The 24,841-nt window shown below is 37.5% G+C and overlaps 1 protein-coding gene across 1 annotated transcript in view; it reads left to right on the forward strand.

Moving 5' to 3' along the window:
- METTL25 (methyltransferase like 25) overlaps positions 1-19,900 on the forward strand; it is a 50,285-nt gene extending 30,385 nt beyond the window's left edge. The window contains exons 7-12 of the mRNA XM_020777808.3: positions 480-509; positions 3,062-3,135; positions 6,220-6,313; positions 9,967-10,041; positions 12,612-12,683; positions 17,836-19,900. Coding sequence (XP_020633467.3) covers positions 480-509; positions 3,062-3,135; positions 6,220-6,313; positions 9,967-10,041; positions 12,612-12,683; positions 17,836-17,949 — 459 coding nt within the window. The 3' untranslated portion in view covers positions 17,950-19,900. The remainder of the gene's footprint in view (positions 1-479; positions 510-3,061; positions 3,136-6,219; positions 6,314-9,966; positions 10,042-12,611; positions 12,684-17,835) is intronic.
- Positions 19,901-24,841: the final 4,941 nt, after the last annotated feature.

Below are 24,841 nucleotides of genomic sequence, written 5' to 3' on the forward strand. Positions count from 1 at the left end.
ATAAAGAGGGTAGCTGGGATTCTTTAGTAAAAAGTTGCTGTTCGTGCTAATAGTTTGTTAATTATTCTGTTGAGGTCATGTTAGCAAGGAGAAATCAGCGTAGATTCTGTTCCATAAAAGCAAATTTGTATCCACTTATAGACTATTATTTTAATAATATACATTACTGGTGTTATGCCCTTTATTAAATATGGACTAGAATACTCACTGGAGACTTGCATGAACTGCACATTAAACTCAAAAACACATAGTTCAGAATTCATAGCCTAGAATCATCTTAGCTGTTTGCAGAAGCAGAAGTTTATAATTTTAAATTCCAGATGACATATATAAATAGAATGTGGCAATGCCAACAGTTTTCAGGCAACAGTCTTATTTTTATCACATAATCTGTTAATAAGTAATTTTTCCCAAATTAAGTCTGCTTATAAAATGTTTAGATAAGAACATTAACGCAAGATTTCCTTTTCTCTTTAAAGGCTTTGGAGCGAGTTGCAGTTGGCCAAGTGGTGAGTAATGTTGTGTATTTAACCCTTCTAATGGCAAAGATATTTTCTCTCTTTGAATACTTTGAATACATGACCTTGTACTGAACCTCTAGTTTGCCAGAATTGAGAGTTAGCAAATACTAAAGCTTGTATCAGAGGCAGATTGATATTCTGTGTTCATACCGTGAAATTGCACTTTTATTTCCTGGCATTCGTAGACTGATTTCTACAGTTAATTAAAAGTGGCTGAAATTGAAAGAACATATATTGAAAGTGCTTGAAATGTTTTGCAGTTCCGTCCTTTCGCAATTTCATTACAGTAGTCTCATTTGATGTCAAAGAATTTTGTAAGATTACTAAATAAATGGATTTACAACATTATTATAAAGTGGGTTTGTTATGCTGCCTCATGCAAATTTATGAAAGAACTTCCTTTCCTGACAGCTCAAGTTGCATCAATGAAAATATTAAATTGTTCTGTTAACAATTTTTTTAATTATCTAAAATAAGCATTTGACATGATTGCAGCCTATTCATTTATCTTTCCAAGTGTTTGTTTTTCTAGGACTTGAATACAGTAAAACCCTGTTTGAAGAACCCACTTAAATGGCAGTTTTGAACCTACTTTGTTGCGATCTATGGAAATTTAGTTTCCAAATACCCTTACCTTATGTAGATAAATAATTTCCACTTCACGTACATTAAAATAAGCTGCATATCTTTCTAAAGAACATTTATTTATTTATTTATTTATTTATTTATTTATTTATTTATTTATTTATTTATTTATTTATTTATTTATTTATTTATTTATTTATTTATTTATTTATTTATTTATTTATTTATTTATTTATTTATTTATTGGACTTATATACCGCCCCATAGCGCTATTGGGCAAAACATACAGAAAATACTTTTGTGATCACAGAATCCTGAACATTAGGAATGTAACCATTCATATCTAAATGGAATAAATGTAGTGGTTCACATTTTGTTACTGAAGTGTAAATGGATATTGTTTAAGGCAGTGGTTCTCATGGCCTGCAACTCCCAGTAATGCTGGCCAACACAGTTGGCGGTGAAGGCTTCCGGGAGTTGTAGTCCAAGAACCCCTGGGTTACCTAAGATTGAGAACCACTGGTTTAAGGGTTAGTGCAAGCTCTCTTACACTCCTGGGTTCTTCAACTTTTCTGCATGCTGTCATGCAGATAAAGTAAGCATATTACTTCCTTTAGTAATTAACAGGTATCTACCCATTGGCAGTTACATCATAAAATTCCATATCCCCACCTGTGGGGTCTTTCTCCATATCTCTTTGCAGGTATATGTAAAATTGGGGAGCGGGTTTTTTACCAGTTTAAATTGACCCTTTGTGTTCCCAGGTCAATAAAGACCTGATGCTGTAGGCAAGCTTTAGCTGAATATCTGCCAAAGTTGTATGTTGTTGTTGTTGTTTCATAACCTACAATCCACCCAGCATCATAGTTTGAATTAATATAGCTATTCTAAAGACTAACACACCCTTCTCCTTTCAGTTTTTATAGCTGAGGAGCTGTCTGTATTTTTTCATAATTTATTGCAATAAGTTAGATCTTTCCGTAAGATTTATTGAAATGTTGTTTCTTGGTGTATAGCCTAACACTGGAATAACTTAAAACCAGATTGTACATCATAAATTAGTTTTCTGACATTTAACCAGACACACAGTGGTCAGATTCAGATGTCTTTCTGACTTGGGCCAATGAACAATCAGTGACTTTCCTCCTTAGTATTAATCTTATTCTGCTGAATGTATAAAACTGGGAAAATATTGGAGGGATTTGCTTTGATTTATTGCAAATGTTAGGTTTTGGCAGGGCTCTCAATATTCTTTGTTTTAAAATCCCCAGCTGAATACTTTTTGTGAATGTTTTAAATAATTGCTGTACCATTTATCATTCTTTTTGGTATATGTGCACAACCATATGTGGCATATGAATGACTGTTCAGCACATCAGATTTACAGTGTCCCTTCTGCAAACCCACTGACCTCAGTGGAGTTTATTCACTGGAATATACACAGGAGATGAATTTGGCCCTGCATTTTAAAGAGGCACAAGAATTACCTTTTCTTATATAAACACATTGTTCATTCTTAAAGATGTGAAGTCCTTCAACACATCGCACTGTTTTTAGAAGCATAGTGATTTCTGTATACATCAGGGAAAGGAAAATGAAGTTGCTGGGGAAGGGAACACATTTAATACTTAAATCTTTTTTCCTCTGACTATAGAAAAATAGATTGTACTTCAGTGGATGAATTGCTGCAGTAAACTAATATAAGAAAAACAGAATTTGGCCTATGGGCCCTTTCCTTTCCTTTAGCCTTCTGCACTGTTAAACTTAATGTTTACTGTCTCCTGTGTTTAATTTTTTTCCAGAAATTATGGTTACATTATTATGTTTTTAAGCAGCAACACTTTAAGGTGGAATGAACAAAAAACAGTAAATCATTGAAGACAGCCGATTCTTTTCATTGGTTCAATGAAAGTTTAAGGTTCCAGCTTAACTTACTGTTGTTTGATTTCTTGCAGTTGCCTACAGAATCGCTGTTTTATCGAGCTGTCCTACAAGTTATTGTAGAAGAATTTTATGGAGTCCAAAGAAGGTAGCATGCTCTAATTTTGAATATCATTAAAGAGGCCTTTGCCTCTTTTTAATTCATGTTGTGGAGGGAAGGCATGTATTGAAAGAGCCACAGTCCTTCAGCATCCTAAGCAGTAATCATATCTCTTTGACTATAGCTCTGTAAATCTTATTTTGTCTCTGCAAACTCTGTAGCAAGCAATTTACCCCTTAAATTATCTTTTAATTAAATTAATTGGTGAAAAGGAGCTAGTGAATTACAATGTCCTGTCTGTACAAAGCTTGCCGAAGTCAGACATTCTTTCTGAAAACAACATGCTTGGAAAGCAGGTAAAGTTAACAAAAGATTGAATAATGGTGGCTACTGTGAGCCATTGCTGATAATTTAAATAAAGCACTTAAACTGTATTAAATACTTAGTACTTAATGTTCTCTTCTTGATTGTGTGAGAGGTCATTATTTTCCCCTAAATCTGTTTCAAATAAATAAATAAATAAAACAAAAAGACTTAATTTTTCAAGAAATGTGTATATTTTAATGTAATTTCACTATTATAGTTACAGTGGTGCCTCGCATTACGACAATTCGTTCTAGCGAAATCGCTGTAGAACGAAAACGTAATGCGAAAAGAAAAAACCCACTGAAATGCATTAAAACCCTCTTAAATAGTGAATTTTATCTGGGTTTTGTATCTCCCAAAGTAATATAAGACATCCACAGGGTTATAGAATGCAGTGGTGCCTCACTTAACGACAATAATCTATTCCAGGAAAATCGCTGTTAAGCAAAAACATCATAAAGCGAAATTAAAAAGCCCATTGAAACGCATTGAAAACCGTTCAGTGTGTTCCAATGGGCTAAAAATTCACAGTCCAGCAAAGATCCTATGAAGATAGGGTGGCCATTTTCGCTGCCTGTGGAGCGAGGAATCCATCCCAGAAAACAGCGGGGGGTCATTTTGTTTACCCGACGGCCATTTTGAAACCAGCGATCAGCTGTTGGAAAATCGTTATTTTGCAAAGAATCGGTTCCCGAAGCAGGGAACCGATCATCGCAAAGCGAAATTCCCCCATAGGAAACATCATTTTGCGATCGCGAAAGCGATCTCAAAAAGTTCATCGTAATGCGGTTTCGTCGTTAAACGGGGCAATCGTAAAGTGAGGCACCATTGTACATTGGTTACTATAGTTACCATTTATGGTGACTTTTATGGACATAGAAAATTGCAATAATAGAGTTGGAGTAAACAAAAATACATTCCATTAGCAATTGACGATTGAAGTAATGCTTTTGAAGTATAAATCTTACTACAACTGTAACTATAAAACAAAAGGCAATAAATAAAATATTGCAGTAGTAGTATTTATGCTACATTTTGTTACTGTGACTTAAAATGCAAAACAAATACAAATAATACCATATTAGTAGATAAAATTTCAGTAATACTGGTGTCAGCCCTGTGGCCCATTGGTGGTATGTGTGTCGCTTGTGGAGAAAATATGTCCTCTTGCACCATCTCTACTAGTTTTTTGAAGGGAGCACTTGTAGTACTGGTTGTACAGAATAACACTGAGTTGTCATGCAGGTGCAGGAACATGAGCATCTATGGATGTATTTGACCAGCATTGTTTTTAAGGATTAGATATAGTGCATTATGGTGTGTTTTATACAAAGAAGAGGGTAGACGCAAACCGAGATATGAGTCAAAGGATACATACTGGGGTATTTTTTATACGTTTAGCTATCTGATGGATAATTTTTCCTAAAGTACCCAAGGTAGTGGCTGCAGAGGAGGGATTGAAAAGGAGTGCAAGTGTTGTATCTCTGTGTGCAAAATTGAAAAGAATGTATACGTTCTTCTGCGTTGGTGTATGAGTAGATTATCTAGGCTGAGCTCCTGTACGTTGGACACAATGTAAGTTCCTCCTTGAGAGTTTCACAGTGGAAATTTCTATTCAGTAATGACTGCACTGTAGGCATGGTGTTTTCTCTTATCCAGACTTAAGATGGATCGGTTCAGGAGGTATGATGAGCAGCTGTGTCATGTTAGTTAGTAGATGAACAAGGAGGCATCTGCACATTCTAGAGGCCTGTAGGAATCCTGTCTGCTTATTAATTGAATCAGGAGTAAGAAACTAGAAATGATGACTTCCCTTAGGTTAGGGGATCTTAAATCTCTGCTTTTCCAGTTTTCCCCAACAAATGGAATTTAGAGGCAACATGCTCTCCTTTTGATTTTAAAAGCAGCAGTGCTGAACTCCTTGCTAACAGGGCCACAGGCTTGTGAGATAAAATGAAAGAAAATGTTGCCATAGCTAAAATAAAGTGGAGGAAAAGAATACTTGAGTGCAATACTTATATACTCAAAACAGGTATTGGTATAGCAATTATCGCAATATTTGAGTAGAGCATCTAGCATTTCCCCCTTTGGTTGTAATTAATTAGAATCTTGAGATAATATAAAACATTAATTTATGATTTTGCCTTGAAATTAATGTGCATGATTACCGTATTTGCCGGTGTATAAGGTGACAGGGTGTGTAAGACCACCCCCCAACATTCCCACTCAGAATGTAGAGTTTGTTATATACTTGCTGTATAAGACTACCCCCTCTTCCACCTGCGTGATTCTGCTTTGGCTGCATCATAGGGAGAGTTCCTTTTGCCCCTTTTGGTTCCTTTTCAGAGAGATCCAGGGTTTGCTGGAATAAGGAACAGCAGAGAGGCGGCAACCATTTTGGAGAGGCGGCAGCCATTTTGAGAGGCAGCAGCCATGTGGTCGCATCTCAAAATGGCTGCCACCTCTCTGCTGTTCCCCACAGTCAGCTGTTCAGCGCTAGAGTAAGGCTGTTCCCAGGCTAGGAGCTGCTCTCCTCGGTCTTACTACCAGGTAAGTGACTTCGCTGGGAGACAAGGAGGGTTTGCTGGACATGCACCCTGCGTACAAGACGACCCCCCCCACTTGGAGGCATGTTTTTCAGGACCAAAAAGTCATCTTGTACGCCGGCAAATATGGTAATATATACAATAAAGTTATTTGTGGAGTGACAGTATATAAGCTATCAGTACATCAAGAACAAAACATAAATATCATTTTACATTTCAGTGATCATAATATTGGGAAAGTATATTCTAAAACATCTTCCTTCTTGGATTATGTTAGAAAATCTTTAAAAAAGCTTGATCTTGATGAAACAAAGGTAAGTAATTTAATACTCACTATGCAATTCATAATCATATACTGGTTATTGCTTTGAATGTTTTGCCAGTGATAGTGAAATCAGGAAGTTGATATTGTAATAATAATAATAATAATAATAATAATAATGATAATGATAATGATAATGATAATAATAATAATAATAATAATAATAATAATAATAATAATAATGGTGATGGTGATGGTGATGGTGATGGTGATGGTGATAATGATAAACAACTTTCAATTCTGACTTCCAGTGATCCTGTCCAAGATTTTTTAGGTATACAGTTTTCAGAAGTAGTTTGCTATTCCTTTCTTCTGGGAGCACCCTGGGGCTGTGCAACTTGTCTTAGGCTACAAAGGCTGGCTCTTTTTCTGAAGACACAATGGGGAGTTGAACTCTCCATTTGCAGCCATGGGTAACTCACGGAGCTATCCAGCCACTTGATGGTACCTTAAAGATGCTTAAATTTAGACCTACTGTAGGTCTTCTAAATGTATAGGATTATTAGAGTCAAATTGTTGCACATTGCATATGTAGCTGGGAGATATTCTTCCACTTTCACAGTATATTAATTTACTGTAATTAGTGAAAGTAAAAAGGTCAGTGATGGCAAGGCTGAAGTATTTGAGGGGGGCTGCTGATTTCTACTTTCTTGGTCCTTTATACCCTCCCAGTCATGTGCATGTACAAATGTGCCTCCCTTCTCGACAGAAAAGAGTCACATTACATAGAACTGCAGTGAGACCAGACCATCCTGCTTCTTTTATGATACCTCAAGTAGCAAGTGAGGGGATGACCAAGTTCCTGTGGTAAACAGCATTTGGCTAGCAAAAGCTGCTAATGGTGTTCTGGAGTATTGTAGACTCCTGCACGCTCTTTCAGTGTTATCCCTCATGTAAATTTCAGGCAATAGTACAGAGATTTGATCTGGTTCCATAGAGAGCTCATTTAATTCCATAACCTCTCTAGGCTTCACATAGCTGTCTCCTGTACTGTACTGACTCAGTGATGAATGATAAGGGTATAAGAGTTAAAAACAGTTGGTCATTTGTTATGCCAGGAAACAAATGAGTATAAAGATCATTAAATTAAAAGTAAAAAGCTTAACACAATATTTCCAAGTATCTCCATCCCACTCTGTTTCTGTTGTTTTCCTGCATCCGTTTTAGATTGTAATGTGGAAGCCCATGTTACAGGGAGCTGTTATATCTGTTCTTTGTAAAATACCGTGTGCATAGGAATAGAATTAAGAAAATACACCAGTAAATATAGACCAGCATATGCAGTTACTTTGATGTATTTGTTCTGTGCAAGCATAGGTTGCTTTGTATATTTCAGAGACAACAGTTCTTTGTGCACATTTGCAGAATCAGTGAATGAGATATAGATTTGCAGGCTTGAAAGTTTTTGTTTGTGTTGATAAAACGTCCTAGTATGAACAACAGTCTTCCACATATGTATTCAGAAATATGTCTCACCAAGTTCACTGAGATAAAGTGTAAGTAGGTCATCTGAATTGTGAATTGTAAGGAACATTTTTACAATTTACCAAGGAACATTCAACAGCTAATAATGGAAAGGCAGATAAAGTTCAGCCATCAAAACAAGATTATGGATAGCTGATGGATTGGTTGTATAAAACATGAAACTTATGCAGCGTTTCAAGAATAACTATACATTAAATGTAAGTGAACATGCAGTTAGCATGATGCCAGTGCCAAATTCCAGTTTAATCTAACAAGTTTTAACAGCTGTAATATCTACATGAATCATCTAACACACCACAGACTTCACTTTAATATAAACAAACAGAAAATCCTCCAGCATCAACAAGGTGTTGGAAGAAATGGAACAAGTCTGTAGCAGATAAGGGTTCAGAATCAAATATGTGTAGGATTTCATTAGAGGCATTTTATTACTTTCAGAGATGGCTGTTTTATTTGAGCATTAGTGTGACAGGAGTTTGATGGAGGTAGTCCATAGACGAGGGTGCATTTTATCTCCTTATCTGTTAAATCTGTGCATAGAACATATATGGAAAGTTGGACTAGATTCAGATGAAGGAGGAGTGAAAATTGATGGAAGAAATATCAGTAATTTAAGATATGCAAATGACACCATCTTACTGGCAGAAAGTAGCAATGACTTGAAATACCTTTTGGTGAAAATGGAAGAAGAAAATGCCAAAGCAAGAGTGTAGCTGATCATTAAAAAAACCAAAATCATGACTACAAAAAACCTAAACAACTTTAACATTGACAATGAGGAATGCACGAAGGGGGGGGGCTGCTTGTGCAGCGTGTGTGCACACTCGCGCGAAGGGCTGGGGGCGCTTGCACATGCAGAAGATCTGTGTCCGCGGTCCGGCCAAGGGTTGGGGACCCTTGGTCTATAGTATAAAGCTTTTGTTTGTATTTGAAAGATGTTTCAATTTAGGGATATAAAAGTCTCCTCAGGCCCCGCCTCCCCCCTTAATATCCAGAATTCTATTTTTGATTGTATGGAATACTTGAGATAGGAGTATTGAACCCAGCAGATCTGGTGACAACCCCAGGGTCTTGATTTTCTTGATAAATAGGGCCAAATCTTTTGGAAATACATTGTCAGAAAGCAGCGCTTGGAATAGGATATCCTGGGCTCAGAAGAAACATGTTCTGACCCAGTATTTAAAGAATGTAGGGCAAACCAGGGCCTCAATCCTGTGTTGGCCGCCTTCAAACCATAGGGTTGCATAGGAGACACAGTGGGACAGGCCAAAGATTTTTTACAGGAACATTGATTGAACCTTTTCCACGGAACTGTGAAATGCAGATATCCAGATGGGGACACCATAAAGAAGCTGTGCTGCAGATTTGGCATTAAAAATCTGCAGCGCAGCAGGGATGTACGAGTGGCCCCAAGTACGATGGAAGCATAAGATAGCCTATGCTGAAAGCTTTGCTAACTTAATTGCTCTCTGCCGGTGATTTGACGAAATGTGCCTATAAATGAAAAAAGACATCCAAATACTTAAACGCTCTGAATTTTAAAACTCATTTAAAATTTAGCGCAAGAGAATATTCTTATAGTAGCCTTACAGCCATTGCAAATTGTGAATTGTGCTCTACTGAATTCATTGGTAATTTCTCAGGGTGGCAGCCTTATAACAATTTATATTTTAAGTAGAGCCTACATTGGACAAATCCCATGTTAAGGCAAAATCTTGTTTCTTCCTCTTTACAGCATCCCTTCAGGTGATGTAGATCTTTCAGTGCTACTTCCCTGAGACATCAGACATGCAAACTAAATGTTTTTTCCCAGTTGACCAGTTACAAAGCAAAAGCAAGCAAATTTGCCAAGTGCAAATTGAAGCAAGCTCATGTTAGAATAAACAGTCTTTTGGTGCACTACTTAAGGGTATGCTCCTTCTAGATATAGAATCAGATTTTCTTCTGGTGAGGTCTTGTGTAGTAAAGTTGCAAGCGAAGCATAAACAATTTTGGAAGTGAAAAATAACTAGTGGAAAGCTATTATAGTAATTTAGAAAAATATTGATTGTTAAATTAAATTTTTAGTTGGTTTTGAAGTATATTTAATTAGAAAAAACAATTTTAGCATCTGCCTCAGGTAGGTTTTAATTGCCATCATCAATTTTCTTGCTGTTGCAGGTTTCAGACAGCCTCATAATGGAATACTTTGAAAAATACAAGCATAGAATGAATGAGCTGGAAGCTTTTAATATGGTAAAAATCACAGTATTGCAGAAGTTGTTTTATGTGTTTATGCTAGGCCACAGTTGGCTTGTGTTAAACTTTTATGATGGGGTGGATCAGTTTATGTTATGATATGCTCTCCGTAGAAAGGGGGGGGGGAAAACAACAGTCCATAACAGGGAGCATGTTCTTTTCCAAAATTATATTAGGTGTTGGTAGAATAATAACGATAACATATGGTGATTCTTTTTTAAGTACAGTAAACATTTTTTAAAAGTCGGTCTCTTTTTGAACCCACATCAGTCTCTGCATTCTTTTTAATATATTTCATTGTTGGTTCTCCTTTTAACAAGATTCCTGCCACTTGCAGTGTGTTTAGTGTGCTGAGTTATACCTCAGAACTACAAAGTCAGTCGACGCCATGCCTAATGCATTCAACAGACTTTGATGTTTATTGCACTGATACTCTGAAGAAGTCCAGCAGAAGTAGAGTAACAGTAGTTAAAATGGATTTTGTTGAGAGAAAATTATCTTATTTCCTAATAATTTTTTGGAGAAGAGTTAAAGATTTTCTGTTAGCAGAGAAGCAGTGTTGAGAGCCATTTTGGAATATTCTCATGAGACAAAGGATTGTAGCTAATGAGATGTTTATTAGTAACATAATTTACATTTTTATGAACATAGTGGATGGATAGTAATTGATGATGGACAAATCCTGTCTTATTAGATTTTGCTTCTTGCTGATTGGAGTAAAAAGCTACCAGACGTAACTCACCATAACAGAACACCCCTCTCTGTGAAATAAGAGGGTTCGTTTATAAAAACTAAGCTAATTTGGGGTATAATGGTTAGGGTAGTGTGGCAGCTACACTGGGTTTCAGATTGTCATGCTGTCATGAATCTTAGTTGGTGAACTTGGGCCAGACATAACCTCTCAGCCTGACCTACTCCACAGGGTTATTGTGGGAAAAGGAGAAGTATGGGCTTCATTTAAGCTTTTTGGAGGAAAGGTGGGATATAAATACAAATTTATAACAAATAATGGGAACAATATTTTCTGTATTTTATTTATTTATTTACAATATTTTTTAGCCGCACCATTACCAGTGGCTTCTGGGCGGCGTACAACATTAAAACTTAAAAACATTTTAAAAGACAATATAAAATACCATATATTAAAGTAATTCTTAAAACATTAAAATTAATAAGTCCTGCTGCTCATGTGGCCAGCTAGGGAATACTGTTTAATTAAAATTCTGGCTAAACAGAAAGGTCTTTGCCTGGCACCGAAAAGCCAAGAGTGTTGGAGCCAGGCGGATCTCTATAGGGAGGGCATTCCAAAGTTGGGGGGCAACAGCCGAGAAGGCCCTATTTCGACATGCCATCCCCCTCACCTCTTTCAGGGATGGCACCTTCAGAAGGGCCTCCTGGCCTGATCTTAGAGGATGGGCAGGCTCATATGGAAGAAGGCGGTCCTTTAGGTAACCAGGTCCTAAGCCATTTAGGGCTTTATATGTCAAAGTAAGCACTTTGAACTGGGCCCGAGCAGCAACCGGCAGCCAGTGCAAATTTTTCAGAACCGGCGTGATATGAGTCCGTGCGGTGGCACCACTTACCAGCCGTGCAGCCTGATTCTGTGCCAGTTGCAGTTGTTGGACCGTCTTCAAAGGCTGCCCCACGTATAGTGCATTGCAGTAGTCCAGTCTGGTTGTTACCAGTGCATGAGTGACTGCTGCCAGGCTCCGCTCATCCAGGTAAGGGCAAAGTTGATATATTCTCCGCAGCTGTAAGAAGGCACCCCTGGACACCAAGTCCACCTGGGCTTCCAAGGTCAGACTGGGGTCAAGGAGCACCCCCAAGCTGCGGACCCTGTCCTTTAGGGGGAGTGTAATCCTGTCTAAGGCAGGGAAATGGCCCTTTAACCTATTAAGTGGGGCACGTACCAGCAGCACTTCAGACTTGTCTGGATTGAGCCTCAGTTTATTGGCCTTCACCCAGACCATTATCGAGTGCCACACCCGGATTGGTAGAGAATGAGAGGTAGAGCTGGGTATCATCAGCATATTGCTGACTCCTCAGCCCAAACCTCCTAACGACCTCCCCCAGCGGTTTCATGTGGATATTGAACAGCATGGGGGGCAGTATAGAGCCCTGAGGAACCCCATGACGCAACCACCATGGATCAGAGCTACTGTCCCCCAGCACCACCTTCTGGACTCGATCAGCCAGGTAGGAGCGGAACAGTGTAAAACAGTGCCTCCACTTCCCATCCCAGCCAGTCTGTCCAGAAGGACATCATGGTCGATGGTGTCGAAAGCCGGTGAGAGGTCCAGAAGAATCAACAGGGATGCATCCCCCCCCGTCTCTCTCCCGGCAAAGGTCGTCAAACAGGGCGACCAAGACAGTTTCCGTCCCATAACCCGGCCTGAAACCCGATTGAAATGGATCTAGATAATCCGTTTCATCCAGGACAGTCTGGAGCTGCTCAGCCACCACACGTTCCAACACCTTGCCCAGAAAAGGGAGGTTTGCTATTGGTTTGCTTTGCTGTAGTGAAGTTTGTTTCTTTATACGGCTATTATGTTATTTATATTTTTCAGCTGAAAGTTGTTCTGGGACCTTGCATAGAGACATTGATCCTTCTAGATCGGCTTTGCTACCTCCAAGAGCAGGTAATTCTTGAGTATGTGATACCAATGGGTATCAAACCATATAGAGAGTCTTTTAATTATACAGACAACAATGGAGTAAGTATCTTTCATATTACACACACAAAATAAATGGTTTCCTCATATTTGCCAAACCTCAAAGTGTTCAGTCTGTGATTTTCAGCATTGCCTAGCCGCTGCTTTTAGTTTGAAGAAATCAGCTTGTTACATTTTTATTTTCTCTTAATTCCATGGTAGATTACTCGAAATAAAGAAGCAGCATTGCCTGAACAGATATTTTAATTGTTAAAAACTGAAGTGCTGAGTTTTGACTTTTTAACATTGTATATACCATTCAAGTTCTATATATAGTGTTGCAGGATGGGAAATACTGGGCTCAACAATACTACCAGTGAGAAGGATCTTGGAATTGTTACAGATCACAGGTCTAATATATGAACCAGTTGTGTGATGTGGCTGCAAAAAAGGGCAAATGCTATTACAGGATGCATAAAGTCACATTATTTATTGAAGTACTAGTTACCTGTATTTTGCCCTGGTTAGGCCTCATCTTCAGTACTATGTCCAGTTCTAGACACCACACTTTAAGAAGGATGCAGACAAATTGGGAAAGGTTCAGAGGAGGGCAACAAGGATGATTAAGGGATTAGAAATCAAGCCCTATGAGTAAAGACTGAAGGAACTGAGTATCTTTAGCTTTGAAGAAAAAAAGACTAATGGAGATACAATCATTCGTTTAGTCGTGCAGTCGTGTCCGACTCTTTGTGACCCCATGGACCAGAGCACACCAGGCCCTCCTATCTTCCACTGCCTCCTGGAGTTGGGTCAAATTCATATTGGTTTCTTCGATGACACTGTCCAACCATCTCATCCTCTGTCGTCCCCTTTTCCTCTTGCCTTCACACTTTCCTAACATCAAGGTCTTTTCCAAGGATTCTTCTCTTCTCACGAGATGGCCAAAGTACTGGAGCCTCAGGTTCAGGATCTGTCCTTCCATTGAGCACTCAGGGTTGATTTCCTTCAAAATGGATAAGTTTGTTCTCCTTGCAGTCCAGGGGTCTCTCAAGATCCTCCTCCAGCACCACAGTTCAAAAGCACCAATTCTTCAGCGGTCAGCCTTCTTTATGGTCCAGCTCTTACTTCCATACGTCACTACAGGAAAAACCATAGCTTTGACTATGCGGACTTTTGTTGGCAAGGTGATATCTCTGCTTTTTAAGATGCTGTCAGAGTTTGTCATCGCTTTCCTCCCAAGAAGCAGGCGTCTTTTAATTTCAGGGCTGCTGTCTCCATCTGCAGTGATCATGGAGCCCAGGAAAATAAAATCTGTCACTTCCTCCATATCTTCCCCTTCTATTTCCCAGGAGGTGATGGGACCAGTGGCCATGATCTTAGTTTTTTTGATGTTGAGCTTCAGACCGTTTTTTGCACTCTCCTCTTTCACTCTCATTACAAGGTTCCTTAATTCTCCCTCACTTTCTGCCACCAGAGTGGTATCATCTGCATATCGGAGGTTGTTGATATTTCTTCCAGCAGTCTTAATTCCGGTTTGGGATTCCTCCAGTCAAGCCTTTCGCATGATGTATTCTGCATATAAGTTAAATAAGCAGGGAGACAATTTACAGCCTTGTCTTACTCCTTTCCCAATTTTGAACCAATCATTTGTTCCATATCCAGTTCTAATTGTTGCTTCCTGTCCCACATATAGGTTTCTCAGGAGATAGATAAGATGGTGAGGCACAATAGCACTCTTCAAATACTTCAAAGGTTTTCATACAGAGAATAGGCAAGACTTGTTGTTGATCATTCTATGATAAAAGGCTCAAGTTACAAGAACTCATATTTCAGTTAAATATAAAAAACCTGCCTAACTTTTCGAACAATATGACAGTGGAATCAATTATTTTGGAAGGTGGTGAGCACTCTATCACTGGAGATAATGGAGATCCATCACTGAAGGCATTAAAGAGAAAATTGTGTTCCATCATTAATGAGAATGTTGCCACCCATATCCATGGCCAGCTACTTTTTTCTTTTTGTTTTGTTTCATTTTGTTTCTTTGGATTTTGCGTCCTTCTCGTAGTATACATATGCATTACCCAAGGAAGACAGAAGACGGTACTTGAACAAAAAGGTACTTTAGTATTCTGCTGTCTGGGCAAATGGCTAACAGCTGTGCTAGACATGGGTTCTCACAGGACCATTGCATATGTTTGGAAGTTCCCATGTGTCTCTTTGCAGAAGCAAGCAAAGCTGCTAGTAGGCATTGCAGGGAGGTTCAGATTAATGCAGGCACTACAACCACAGGACTTCAGCTTTTTAACATGCTTTAACAAAGCCACTTACCAAAAGGTCAGTGGCAGAAAAGTTTTTGATATAGGCAAGTAAGAATATTCATGGATTTGGCAATGATTCTGTGATTTTTAGTGACATCTGTGATGTTTTTTTCTATTTTGGGGAACACCCATGAATCTGAAATATATGATAGTGGCTAGAAGCAACTGTTGCACTATTTCTATTCTTTCTTTTTTGGTGCTGATCAGAACTTAAGTATGGTATCTTTCCCTCTCTTTGTTGCTAATCCTCCTTCCCTTGCAGTTTCCTTTGCTTCCCTCTGTCATACCTGCTCTCCTGAAATGCACCATCAGTGGTAATAAATCTTTGGAGGCCTAGCTTCCATGCCGTATCCTGGGAATATATCCCTTCCAAATTCTCTGCAGTTAATAAACTTATGCTTTATTTGAGTTGCCAGTAGATTTTTTTAAAATTTAAAAACAATGAGAAGTTTCACTTTCTTTTTTGATTGACAAGATGAGAGAAGGTGGTTTCAAAGCTCCCTTTGCCTTGCAAGTTTCCTCCTGTGTATATTTGCAGCATTTCTCCTTTACAGTATCTGGCTGCCCTATTTACACATGGCTTCTTTCACACACTTTTTTTGTCCTCTTGAGACCAATTAATATAAGAAACAAGCAAACAAAAGGACTGGATTACAGAAAGGGACTTCTCCTGGAAAGGAAGAACAGTCTGGAATGCTTTTCTTTGGGAGAGAAAGAACGATTGTGTGTTCTAGTCTTTTTAGGGCCAGTTTTGAAAGCAAACAGTTGCTGTGTTGTGCTGGGGCTTGCCAAGAAAGTTTGAACAGCATTGTTTTCCATAGGTTGCGGGTGAGAAACCTGAGCCTATGGAGAACCTTGACATCTGTGCCCTTAACCTACTGTGTTTCCCTGAAAATAAGGCACGGTCTTATATTAATTTTTGCTTCAAAAATGCATTAGGGCTTATTTTCAGGGGATGTTTTATTTTATTTTCATGTACAACAATCTACATTTATTCAAATACAGTCATGTCATCTTCTGGTTGCTGCACAGTGCTGCACAGTGATGGAGGGCAGGGTTTCACTTAACTGGGGCTTATTTTGGGGTAGGGTTTATATAATGAGCATCCTGAAAAATCATACTAGGGTTTATTTTCAGGTTAGGGCTTATTTTCGGGGAAACAGGGTACTCTTTAAATCTCAGTGGGACAAGGTTCCAGTCTTAAGTGTGAAGGGAAGGGCTCTGTGTATGTGTGTGTTCAGAAGCTTTCATGCTGTATATTTGATGGTTGATAGAAGTAATTTCTGGCTGCTTAGTCCAGACAGTTGATGGCTGCTTGTTTGATAAGCCTTTGGATGTGACAGCACATTTTTCACACTGTCCTTAAGCTAAATGCAACCAGGACATTTTTCAATAACCACATTTTCCCATTTTGTCTAAACTGAGAAACAGTGGTGACTAATTTTGAAGCAAGGTGGGATATTAGGCTAATTTCAGACCATAGTTTTACTATTCTGGCTTATTCTGAAGCTGACAGTCATATTTTTCCCATTTCCAATGAAACAGTAAATAGTGCTTAATTAAAAATATCCTGGTTTGTTTCTAGCTCAATCAAAGGGAAGAAAAAAGAACTGTAAACCCACACACTGATCTTTATTTTTGCTTTTTACTGTGAAATACTGATTATGTAAATATAGCCAGTGGTTAGACTTTAGCTTACTGATATTTCAGTCACTAGTAGAATTTTCCATCCTCCCAGCCAGGCAAACTGCAAACATGTAAATAAGTATTGTATTGATTAACATGTAGTGTTCTGAAACTTGTACAAGTAATGAATAGTAGATTCAATGCCAGTGCTGTATCGGTCAGAGATTTTATTTTGCTATACAGACATGTCAGCATATGCTGTTCTAGACTATAACTGAAGTTTTTTTTTTTCAAATTGGGCTCAAGATGGTATTTGATACTGTCAAAATTGAATAAAATTAACGCTAGTTATCTAAATGTCTTCTGGAAATGTGAGAAGGAAATTGGTACATACTTTCATATGTGGTGGGAATGTGAAAAACTACAAAGATTTTGGAAACCAATATTTTCAATTTTTCAAAATTATGAGTTTCATATTCATAGGCCCCTATCTCTGATTCTTCTCCCCCAAATCCCAAAAGCAGAATATCAAAAGACAGCACAAAGTGGGGTAGAAGTCAGAAGTCCAGCAAGAGGTAACTGACTGCTTCTGGTGATTTGCACACTGGTATTTGGGATATGCAAGAAGAAAGAGAGATCAGCGCTGCTAAACTTAACTGAACTGCTTTTGCTTAAATTCACTGTTTAATTCACCCCCACAACTCTTAGCATATCTGCCTGTATCTCCTATCCTTTTATTAGTGACAGTGCAAAGTGTTTTGAGACAAAAAAGCTATGTGTTGATTTTATATGCATTGTGGTGATAGAGTGCTGTGTTGATCACAGACTGTCATGTCAGAAATCTAGGTGTAAATGCTGAAGCTGCCAGTGAAAAATCCTGTTGTTTGATATAATTCCTAACCAGCGGATAAAGAGTCATTGCCATGATTCTCAGGGGTATGCATACATGCTGGGTTGGTGTGTGAACGTACATCCTCAGGAATTGCATCAAGGGTTTTTTATTTGCCAGTTAAGAAAAGATTTAAAGTTACAAATTTTCATATGTTAAGTGACAGGATTTCAGCCATTATATAAAGTGCTCCTATTTTTCACAAGTTACATTTGTTTAGTATGTTTTTTAAAATGAATGTATTTCTGCAACTTAACTTTCAACACAAATGGCTTTCTGGTGTATTCTGATCAACCTTTTACAGGACAACATTGCCTGGTCTGGACTGGTGAAGTTATTTGATCCGATAAAATCTCCTCGATGCTATGCAGTTGTGGCTCTGAAGAAACAGGTTCTCGACCTGCAAGCAAATAACTAGAGTGAACTAATGCTAGGGACTGCTGGTGCTGCTATTGTGTTTTATACTCAGCTTATTTTTTACAGTTCTGAAATATTAAACATTCCATTGACGGTTAATTTCTTTTTAAAAGTTTTGATATGTTTATAGATCATGACAAATGAATCAGAAAAAAATAAAATTTCATCTATCCTTTATATGCCAAGGCATTTGAAGTTATTAATAAGAGAAATAGGAAACATGAAATTTTAGCTCTGTAAATGGTGTGATAAGATTGTATCATTACTTTGTGAAAAGGAGGTAAAGGAATGTAATACAAAATAGCCATGATCAGTCGCCCAATTAAAAATGTGAAAGCGGTTATGTGTATCTGAAGGCTTAACTTCTGCCATCACATTTTCTGATCAATTCCTTCCCCTTTCAAAGAGTTTTCAACGTCAGAGTGCAATTTTGATTATTTTTAAAGGACATTTTATTTAGGACATTTAAGAATTGGATCTTAAGGGATAACAAACCCAGCAATAGACACTGGATATCAGAAGAACACATGAATGTCTTAAATAGCTCATGCATTAGCTATTTTAAAAAAAAAAATTAGTTGTTGGATATGCTTTTGGCCATATAATTTCTGGATTCTCATCATACATACTAATCTGCTGCTTAATGCTATCTTGGGTCCCTTACATAGTAATAGGTACTGTATTACCTTTTGATTCTTTCCTAAACTACCTCATATGTTTGAACAGAATGGTATACCCATCTGTGAGCTACTGACAAGTGTGATAGAACAGTGACCAGGAAGTTTCAGTTTACACTTCCATGACAACAATAAGCATGTTAACTGAAGTATTTTATACCACAGGAGACTGTGACCACATGCAGTCTTCTGCAACCTGTACTTCTTATAATACAACAAAATCCTTGAAAGACTCCTAAAGTCTCCTAAGTTTTTTTTTCCTCATTGCAGAGTTGAGCTGTGTTTTAAAGGAAGTTGTTCCATGTCAGGGTTTAAGAAATGATTATGCATTTTTATTTAAAAATTATTCAAGTATGTAAAATGTATGAACTCTTGAGAATTAGGGACTAACATCACATGAAAAGTGCTTCCCATTGTGTTTATTTGACATTTTATACAAAGTATTTGTAAGATACGAACTTACAGTTTACCAATCAAAGAAAATGTTGAAACATTCTAAAGATACTAAATTACCATATTGATTCTAATAACTTCTCTGCTTAATTTCAGCATAATTCATAATTATTACTAGACCTTGCCTGTTCTATCATGCCCCTCAATGATAGTATAACATTAACTAGCTTTTCCCAAGCTATACAGCTGTTCAGCATAATAATGTTCTGAAATTGGCAAGTTTGAATGATCTTTGCAGTATTCATAATAAATATATTAGAAGGAAGCACTTTTGACTTATTTAGTGCTATAGAATGAATAAAAGACAAGAACAAGAACAAAAGAAAACAATTTTGCTGTGGTAGTGCTATCATGAGGGAGAGATGTACTGTATATTTGTTTCCATGTATGCATATAGACGCATCCTGATCTTCTGCAGGATTACTGTTGCTGTTAGCCACAATGATGAGAACTGATGTGTTGACATATTAATTTTTATGAGTAGCCTTATTAACCCTGCAGATCTCCTGTCGGTGGGAAGTATATGAAGGAGGACTATTTTGAAAGTTTACACAATAATATAAATGAACATTTGTTAGGAATCAAGAGCATTTGTGTTCCATTCTACAATTCATTCCTGCTGAAAATTCCTGCATAATACATATTAAATTGTAATAATCCTAATATACATACTTCAACATTTAATGGCATGTGTGTGTTGTTGGAAAACTATAGAGTTGTGTTTTTTGAAAAACTAGTTTCCAGAGGATTGAAAACTTAATGAAGCCTTGGTGCTTTTTTTTAAGGAATTAATTGTCCATAAATAAAACCTAAGTAAGCAAAGTCCCCATAGTACTGAGAGCTAAAGGTTATCCGTTTCTTTCTTCAGCTTTGTCTCTCTTTCTTTAAATGATAAAAAGAGTATCAGGGTAGCAGCAGCCATAGCCAGTAATCGGGCCTGAAGTGCCAAACTTTTTTCTGGCCACTCACACCCTTACACTAAGAGTGGGAAAGATAGATTCTAAGCATGAGTTACAAATGATGTAGTGGCCACATGTAATAATTTGCACATGTAAATAGATCAGAAAACATTCTTACTGCTAGATACCAATCAGTAAACAAAAATTGAAAATGTGTAGAGATGATGTTTATGCATATGAGAATCATATTTAAGGTTTTATTCTTAATCAGCATCAGGGATGTGCCATTCAGTTTGTTTTGGACCCCATTCTCAGAATTCTCTAAGAATTTTCCAGGCAGAATTCTTGGAGTTCCAAAACACAGAGCCACAACTACATTTTTTCCCCACCTGGACTAGGATCTCCCTTCATCTTGTTTCCTGTTGTAAATGTACAAAAAAAGTTGCCGTGGTGCTTCTTGGGTGTTGTAATCTTGCTGCCTTTTAGGCTCTATAGAGGGCATCTCCTGAAGAAATATGACAGAAAGCAGTGTTTTACCTTTTGATGGGAGCTAGGCAAAGCAGCCTTGGAGCTGAGCTCTGGTCTAGGTGAGTGAAATACAGTATTGGTGTCTGTAGGTATGACACTAAGGGCTGGAACTCCCTGAATTCTGCCTGGGGAATCTTGGGAATTGGAAATAAGAACAGAATCAGCATGTAAACTGGTCACTGTGGGCTATACCATGTCAGACTCAGATGGGAGCCAACATGATTGAACATTTTTCCATAAAAATTAAATCCCTGCACATAATACAAAATCTAACATATCATAGAGAAGACTCTGCTTCTCCTGAACTTTTTTTTTAAGTGTCTAGGCAACTGTGTTTTTGTAGCACAAATATAGGGAACATCCACTTCTCCAGCTGTTCTTGGATTGCAGCTCAAATTGATTAATCCTAGCCAGCCTAGTGATAGTTGAAAGAAGATGGCAGTTGCAATCCAGCAACATTTGGAAGGCCACATGTACTCTGATGTTTTTTTATACTCCTAGTATAGAAAGTTTATCCAGTCATGCCAGCTCTCATGTTTTCTGAAGTGGTGCAGTCTGAATATAGTGTTACCAACACCTTGGCTGTTTGCAGGAACCAGAATGTTTCCTGAGCAGAGAAGGAAGACACAGTGGGGCAATAAATTAATGCAACACAATACAATTTGAAGGTCTCAGGAATGTCTCCAGTTTCCCAGGTATACAACAGTGAACAGGGAGAGAACTAATCCATTCCTTAAAAGGGTCTATTGGAATCTGAACCACTGACAGCTTGCATCATGTTGATTAAAGTGTTGTTCGAAGCAGCTGCTTTTGAGCTCTGTATGAGATTTATCAAGAAAACTAAGACACAATAAATCTAGTTGGTTACAACCCTGATGGTTAGTCTGATTCTCAAATTGCCTTAATTCACAAGCTGCCAGAGGCTTCAGAGGCCTGAGATGAAATGAGGAAAGTTATCTCAGAGAACAACTTAATTGGCTGATGCTTTGAAAGGAAATTTCAAATTAGCAGGAGCAGTGCTGATGGCTTCTAGTTCTTGAAATTTTGTGGAGCACTAATCTAAATGCAAAAGGTAAGCCTACATTGTCCAGGAATTTCTCTTTCTCCTCTGGATTAATGGATAAACTCTCAAGTCGCCAGGGTCTTTCTCAATCGTGCATCATGAATTCTGTTGTCTTGATAGACTGAAGTCATTAGGAGAGTGCATCGATGCTGAAAATGCTTTACACACAGGGCTGAGGTTGTCCTTGTATAACTGGATTCTAGATAGATAACAGTCCTAACACAAAAAGAAATATGAAATGCATAAATAAAGTGCCTTACTGGTGTTGGTCCTCATTTCAGTGGAGCTGCAGAAAGTTAAAAGCAAGATTAACTACTAAACTAGGGAGCTTGGTAAAATACTTATTGCACTTGCGGGTTGCAACAAAAATGCACAATGATTGCCTTTTAATTTAAAACTATAGTTTTTTTCTTTTGTCAGGCTCCTTTTGATACTGTTTATACTGCATACAACAGAAATACTGTATTGTCAAAGATAATAAAACAGCTTTTTCTCCAATTTATATCAATGCTATGCTGTCTACCAATAGTAACTGTCTCCGTCAGCAGCCAAAACAGAATATAATCTTGTACTTTATTTCTGTTACATCGCTGTTAGAATAATTTTTAAAAAAAGATTAAATTAAGCATACTTTAGAAGCATACTTCAGAAATTTAGTCCGGAATTCATAACTAGAATATGAGCCATACATTTTGATTGGTTTTAAAATTCCATTTTAGTTGTTATTACTCAGAAGAGATTGTGATGGAAAACATTTCTGGGAGGTAGTTTTCATTAAAATTGTTGCTAATGGGACCAAAGTATAATGAACTAGAAGCACATTTTGGAGAAATCTCTCAAAGGATGTTCATTATACTGATGCGTTTTAGTTTTAAATAATAAATTAGTAGCATTGCAGTGCTTACGGGTGAAGTATATCAAACTGAAATAAGTAAGTAAACATCATTCAGTATGCTTATAATTTCAAAATGCTAATCCTTTTTAAGTATCATTTGGTGGACTCTAGCCTGGAATATGAGCAAACCAAATATATTTTCTCTTCAGTATGGCTGAAATATCTTTACAATGTACTATCCTCTGTTAGACCGTTGAGAGGGGTGCATATGAAAGAGAAAGAGATAATGGTAGAATAATTTCACAGTGCCATTTAGGCAAACCAAGCAGGTTACATTTAAAAGGTTGGAGGTGGGTTTTGTAATTATTCTGACACATAGTTTTTTTAATCTTGTTCAGATTGCTTTCAACATGTTAATGATTGCACATGAGCAGTGATGATTGGGAATTTCAGAATCTTCCTTATCCTGAGTAAAAAACTATAGGTCAGTATAGTCAACAGTGACTGCCAGCAGCTCTCTTTGGTTTCAGACAGGATTCTTTTCCTTGTCCTATCTGGAGATGCTAGCGATTAAACTTGGAAGATTTTTTCATGAGGAGCATATGCTTTCCCACTAAGTTACAGTCCTTTATTGTATATAAGGGAAGCAAATGCAAGGATAAATTAATGCACAGGTCTTCTGCTATCATCTGTTTTACAAACATAAGAAAGTTATCATAGAGTGGTGGGCAGAGATATGGTTGCCCATGTAACATTTTACTCAGCTTTCTATAGACATCTTAACTCTTCTAGTCTTAAGGCATCTCTGTAATACTCGTATCTTACAGTAATGCAACTGTACAAATCATTGCTATATTGGTATTCTCTGGTGTGGCATTTCATTACTTAAATATTCTTTAAAATAAATTATAGGCTATAAATCACAATTATCTCCTTATAACAGCTCCTGTACTAGCTTTAAACTGTAGGTTTTTAATCTTTATATATAATTCCCTAACTTTAGTAAACAATGTCCCATGTTGGCTTTAACAAATCTCACAGAAAGTCTTGTCATGTTTATGAAGCTAGTATTTTTTTTCATAAGAATCTGTTTCACTACAAAGGATTCTCAAGTATTATTAATTAAAGAGGGAAAATATGAGTGACGTAGTCATGTACATGTTGTATCATTTCTGTTTTACATGGTCTGTAATAAATTCAAGATCATGTTTTACTGGGAGCTTCAATGGTTAGTCCCAAAATCCCAGAGTTTAAAATAAAGAGTTTTACAGCTGAAAATAAATGATTCCTACTGTCTGTTAAAACAAAACTACAAAAGTGATTACTGTTGCTTAAAAGGATCTACTGTACTTCAGAACTTACTTCTCCATCTTTATGTGTCCCTGACACTGCCGGCTTGTTTTGCATACATTTTGTATGACCTTCCTCCCCCCAGATCAAACTTTTCCATTTGTTCAGCCTGTTTGTGCCTCTCTATCCCTAACCATATTTGATTCACGTCAATTGTCTCTTTAGTATGAATAGCGAGGGGGAAAAAAAATCAAGAACCATATAAGCATCCACAGGGCAGATATATTTAAAATTAAAGTTTTAAAAATTATTTTGGAGTAATGTATCTAGAGGCATACTTGATGCATATTTTTAATGAATGAGTTGCTGTTTGTTAGAGGAAGCTGCACATATGAATCTGTGTGGTGTAGTGGATACAGTAATGGGCTAGGACTCTGGAGAGCAGGGTTTGAATCCCCACTCAGCCATGGAAACTTGCTGGTAAAACCACTACTTATATCTCTCACTTACCTTGAAAACCCTGTCAGGGTCACTATCAGTTGGTTCCAATTTAAGAGAACGTAAATAATAACACTGTCCACTAGAAATCACTAGGTAGGTTAGTCCTTTCTGTGGATTTCTCTACTAGCACAAGCGGAGTTCCTGAATCTGTGCTAGGGACTGGGCCATGGAATCTACTAGCTGCACTTGGACCAGTCACTTGCTCTCAGCCTGGCCTGCTTCTCTAAATTCTTGTAGGGGTAAAATGGTCAGGAATACAACAGTGGACACGATATTGAGTTCATGGGAAGAAAAGTACTGTAGCGTTCACCATTATTATGTTAAATAGTCATGCATATTCATGTTGCAGGCTAATGTTGCTAAGAGGTGGAGCCAAAAGATATGTAATAAAGAGGTGGAGTCAGAGAGAGTGAAGAGATAGAGTGTGGTATTTGTGAGATCTGAGGTGTGATTAGAGTAAAGAGTGAATTAGAGCTGCTATAGCAAATAGAAAGTTGAGATTGATGATAAATAAACCTGTAGAAGTTACCTATGATTAATAATCAAACATCTGTAATCAATAAACAAGTTTTATTTAAAAGATAGTGAAGTTTGGAACTTCATCTTCATCCTTCCATAATTAATGTTGATTTAGTCATCAACTGGTA

This window comes from Pogona vitticeps, chromosome 5, assembly GCF_051106095.1.
Source record: "Pogona vitticeps strain Pit_001003342236 chromosome 5, PviZW2.1, whole genome shotgun sequence".
Classification (NCBI taxonomy): domain Eukaryota; kingdom Metazoa; phylum Chordata; class Lepidosauria; order Squamata; family Agamidae; genus Pogona; species Pogona vitticeps.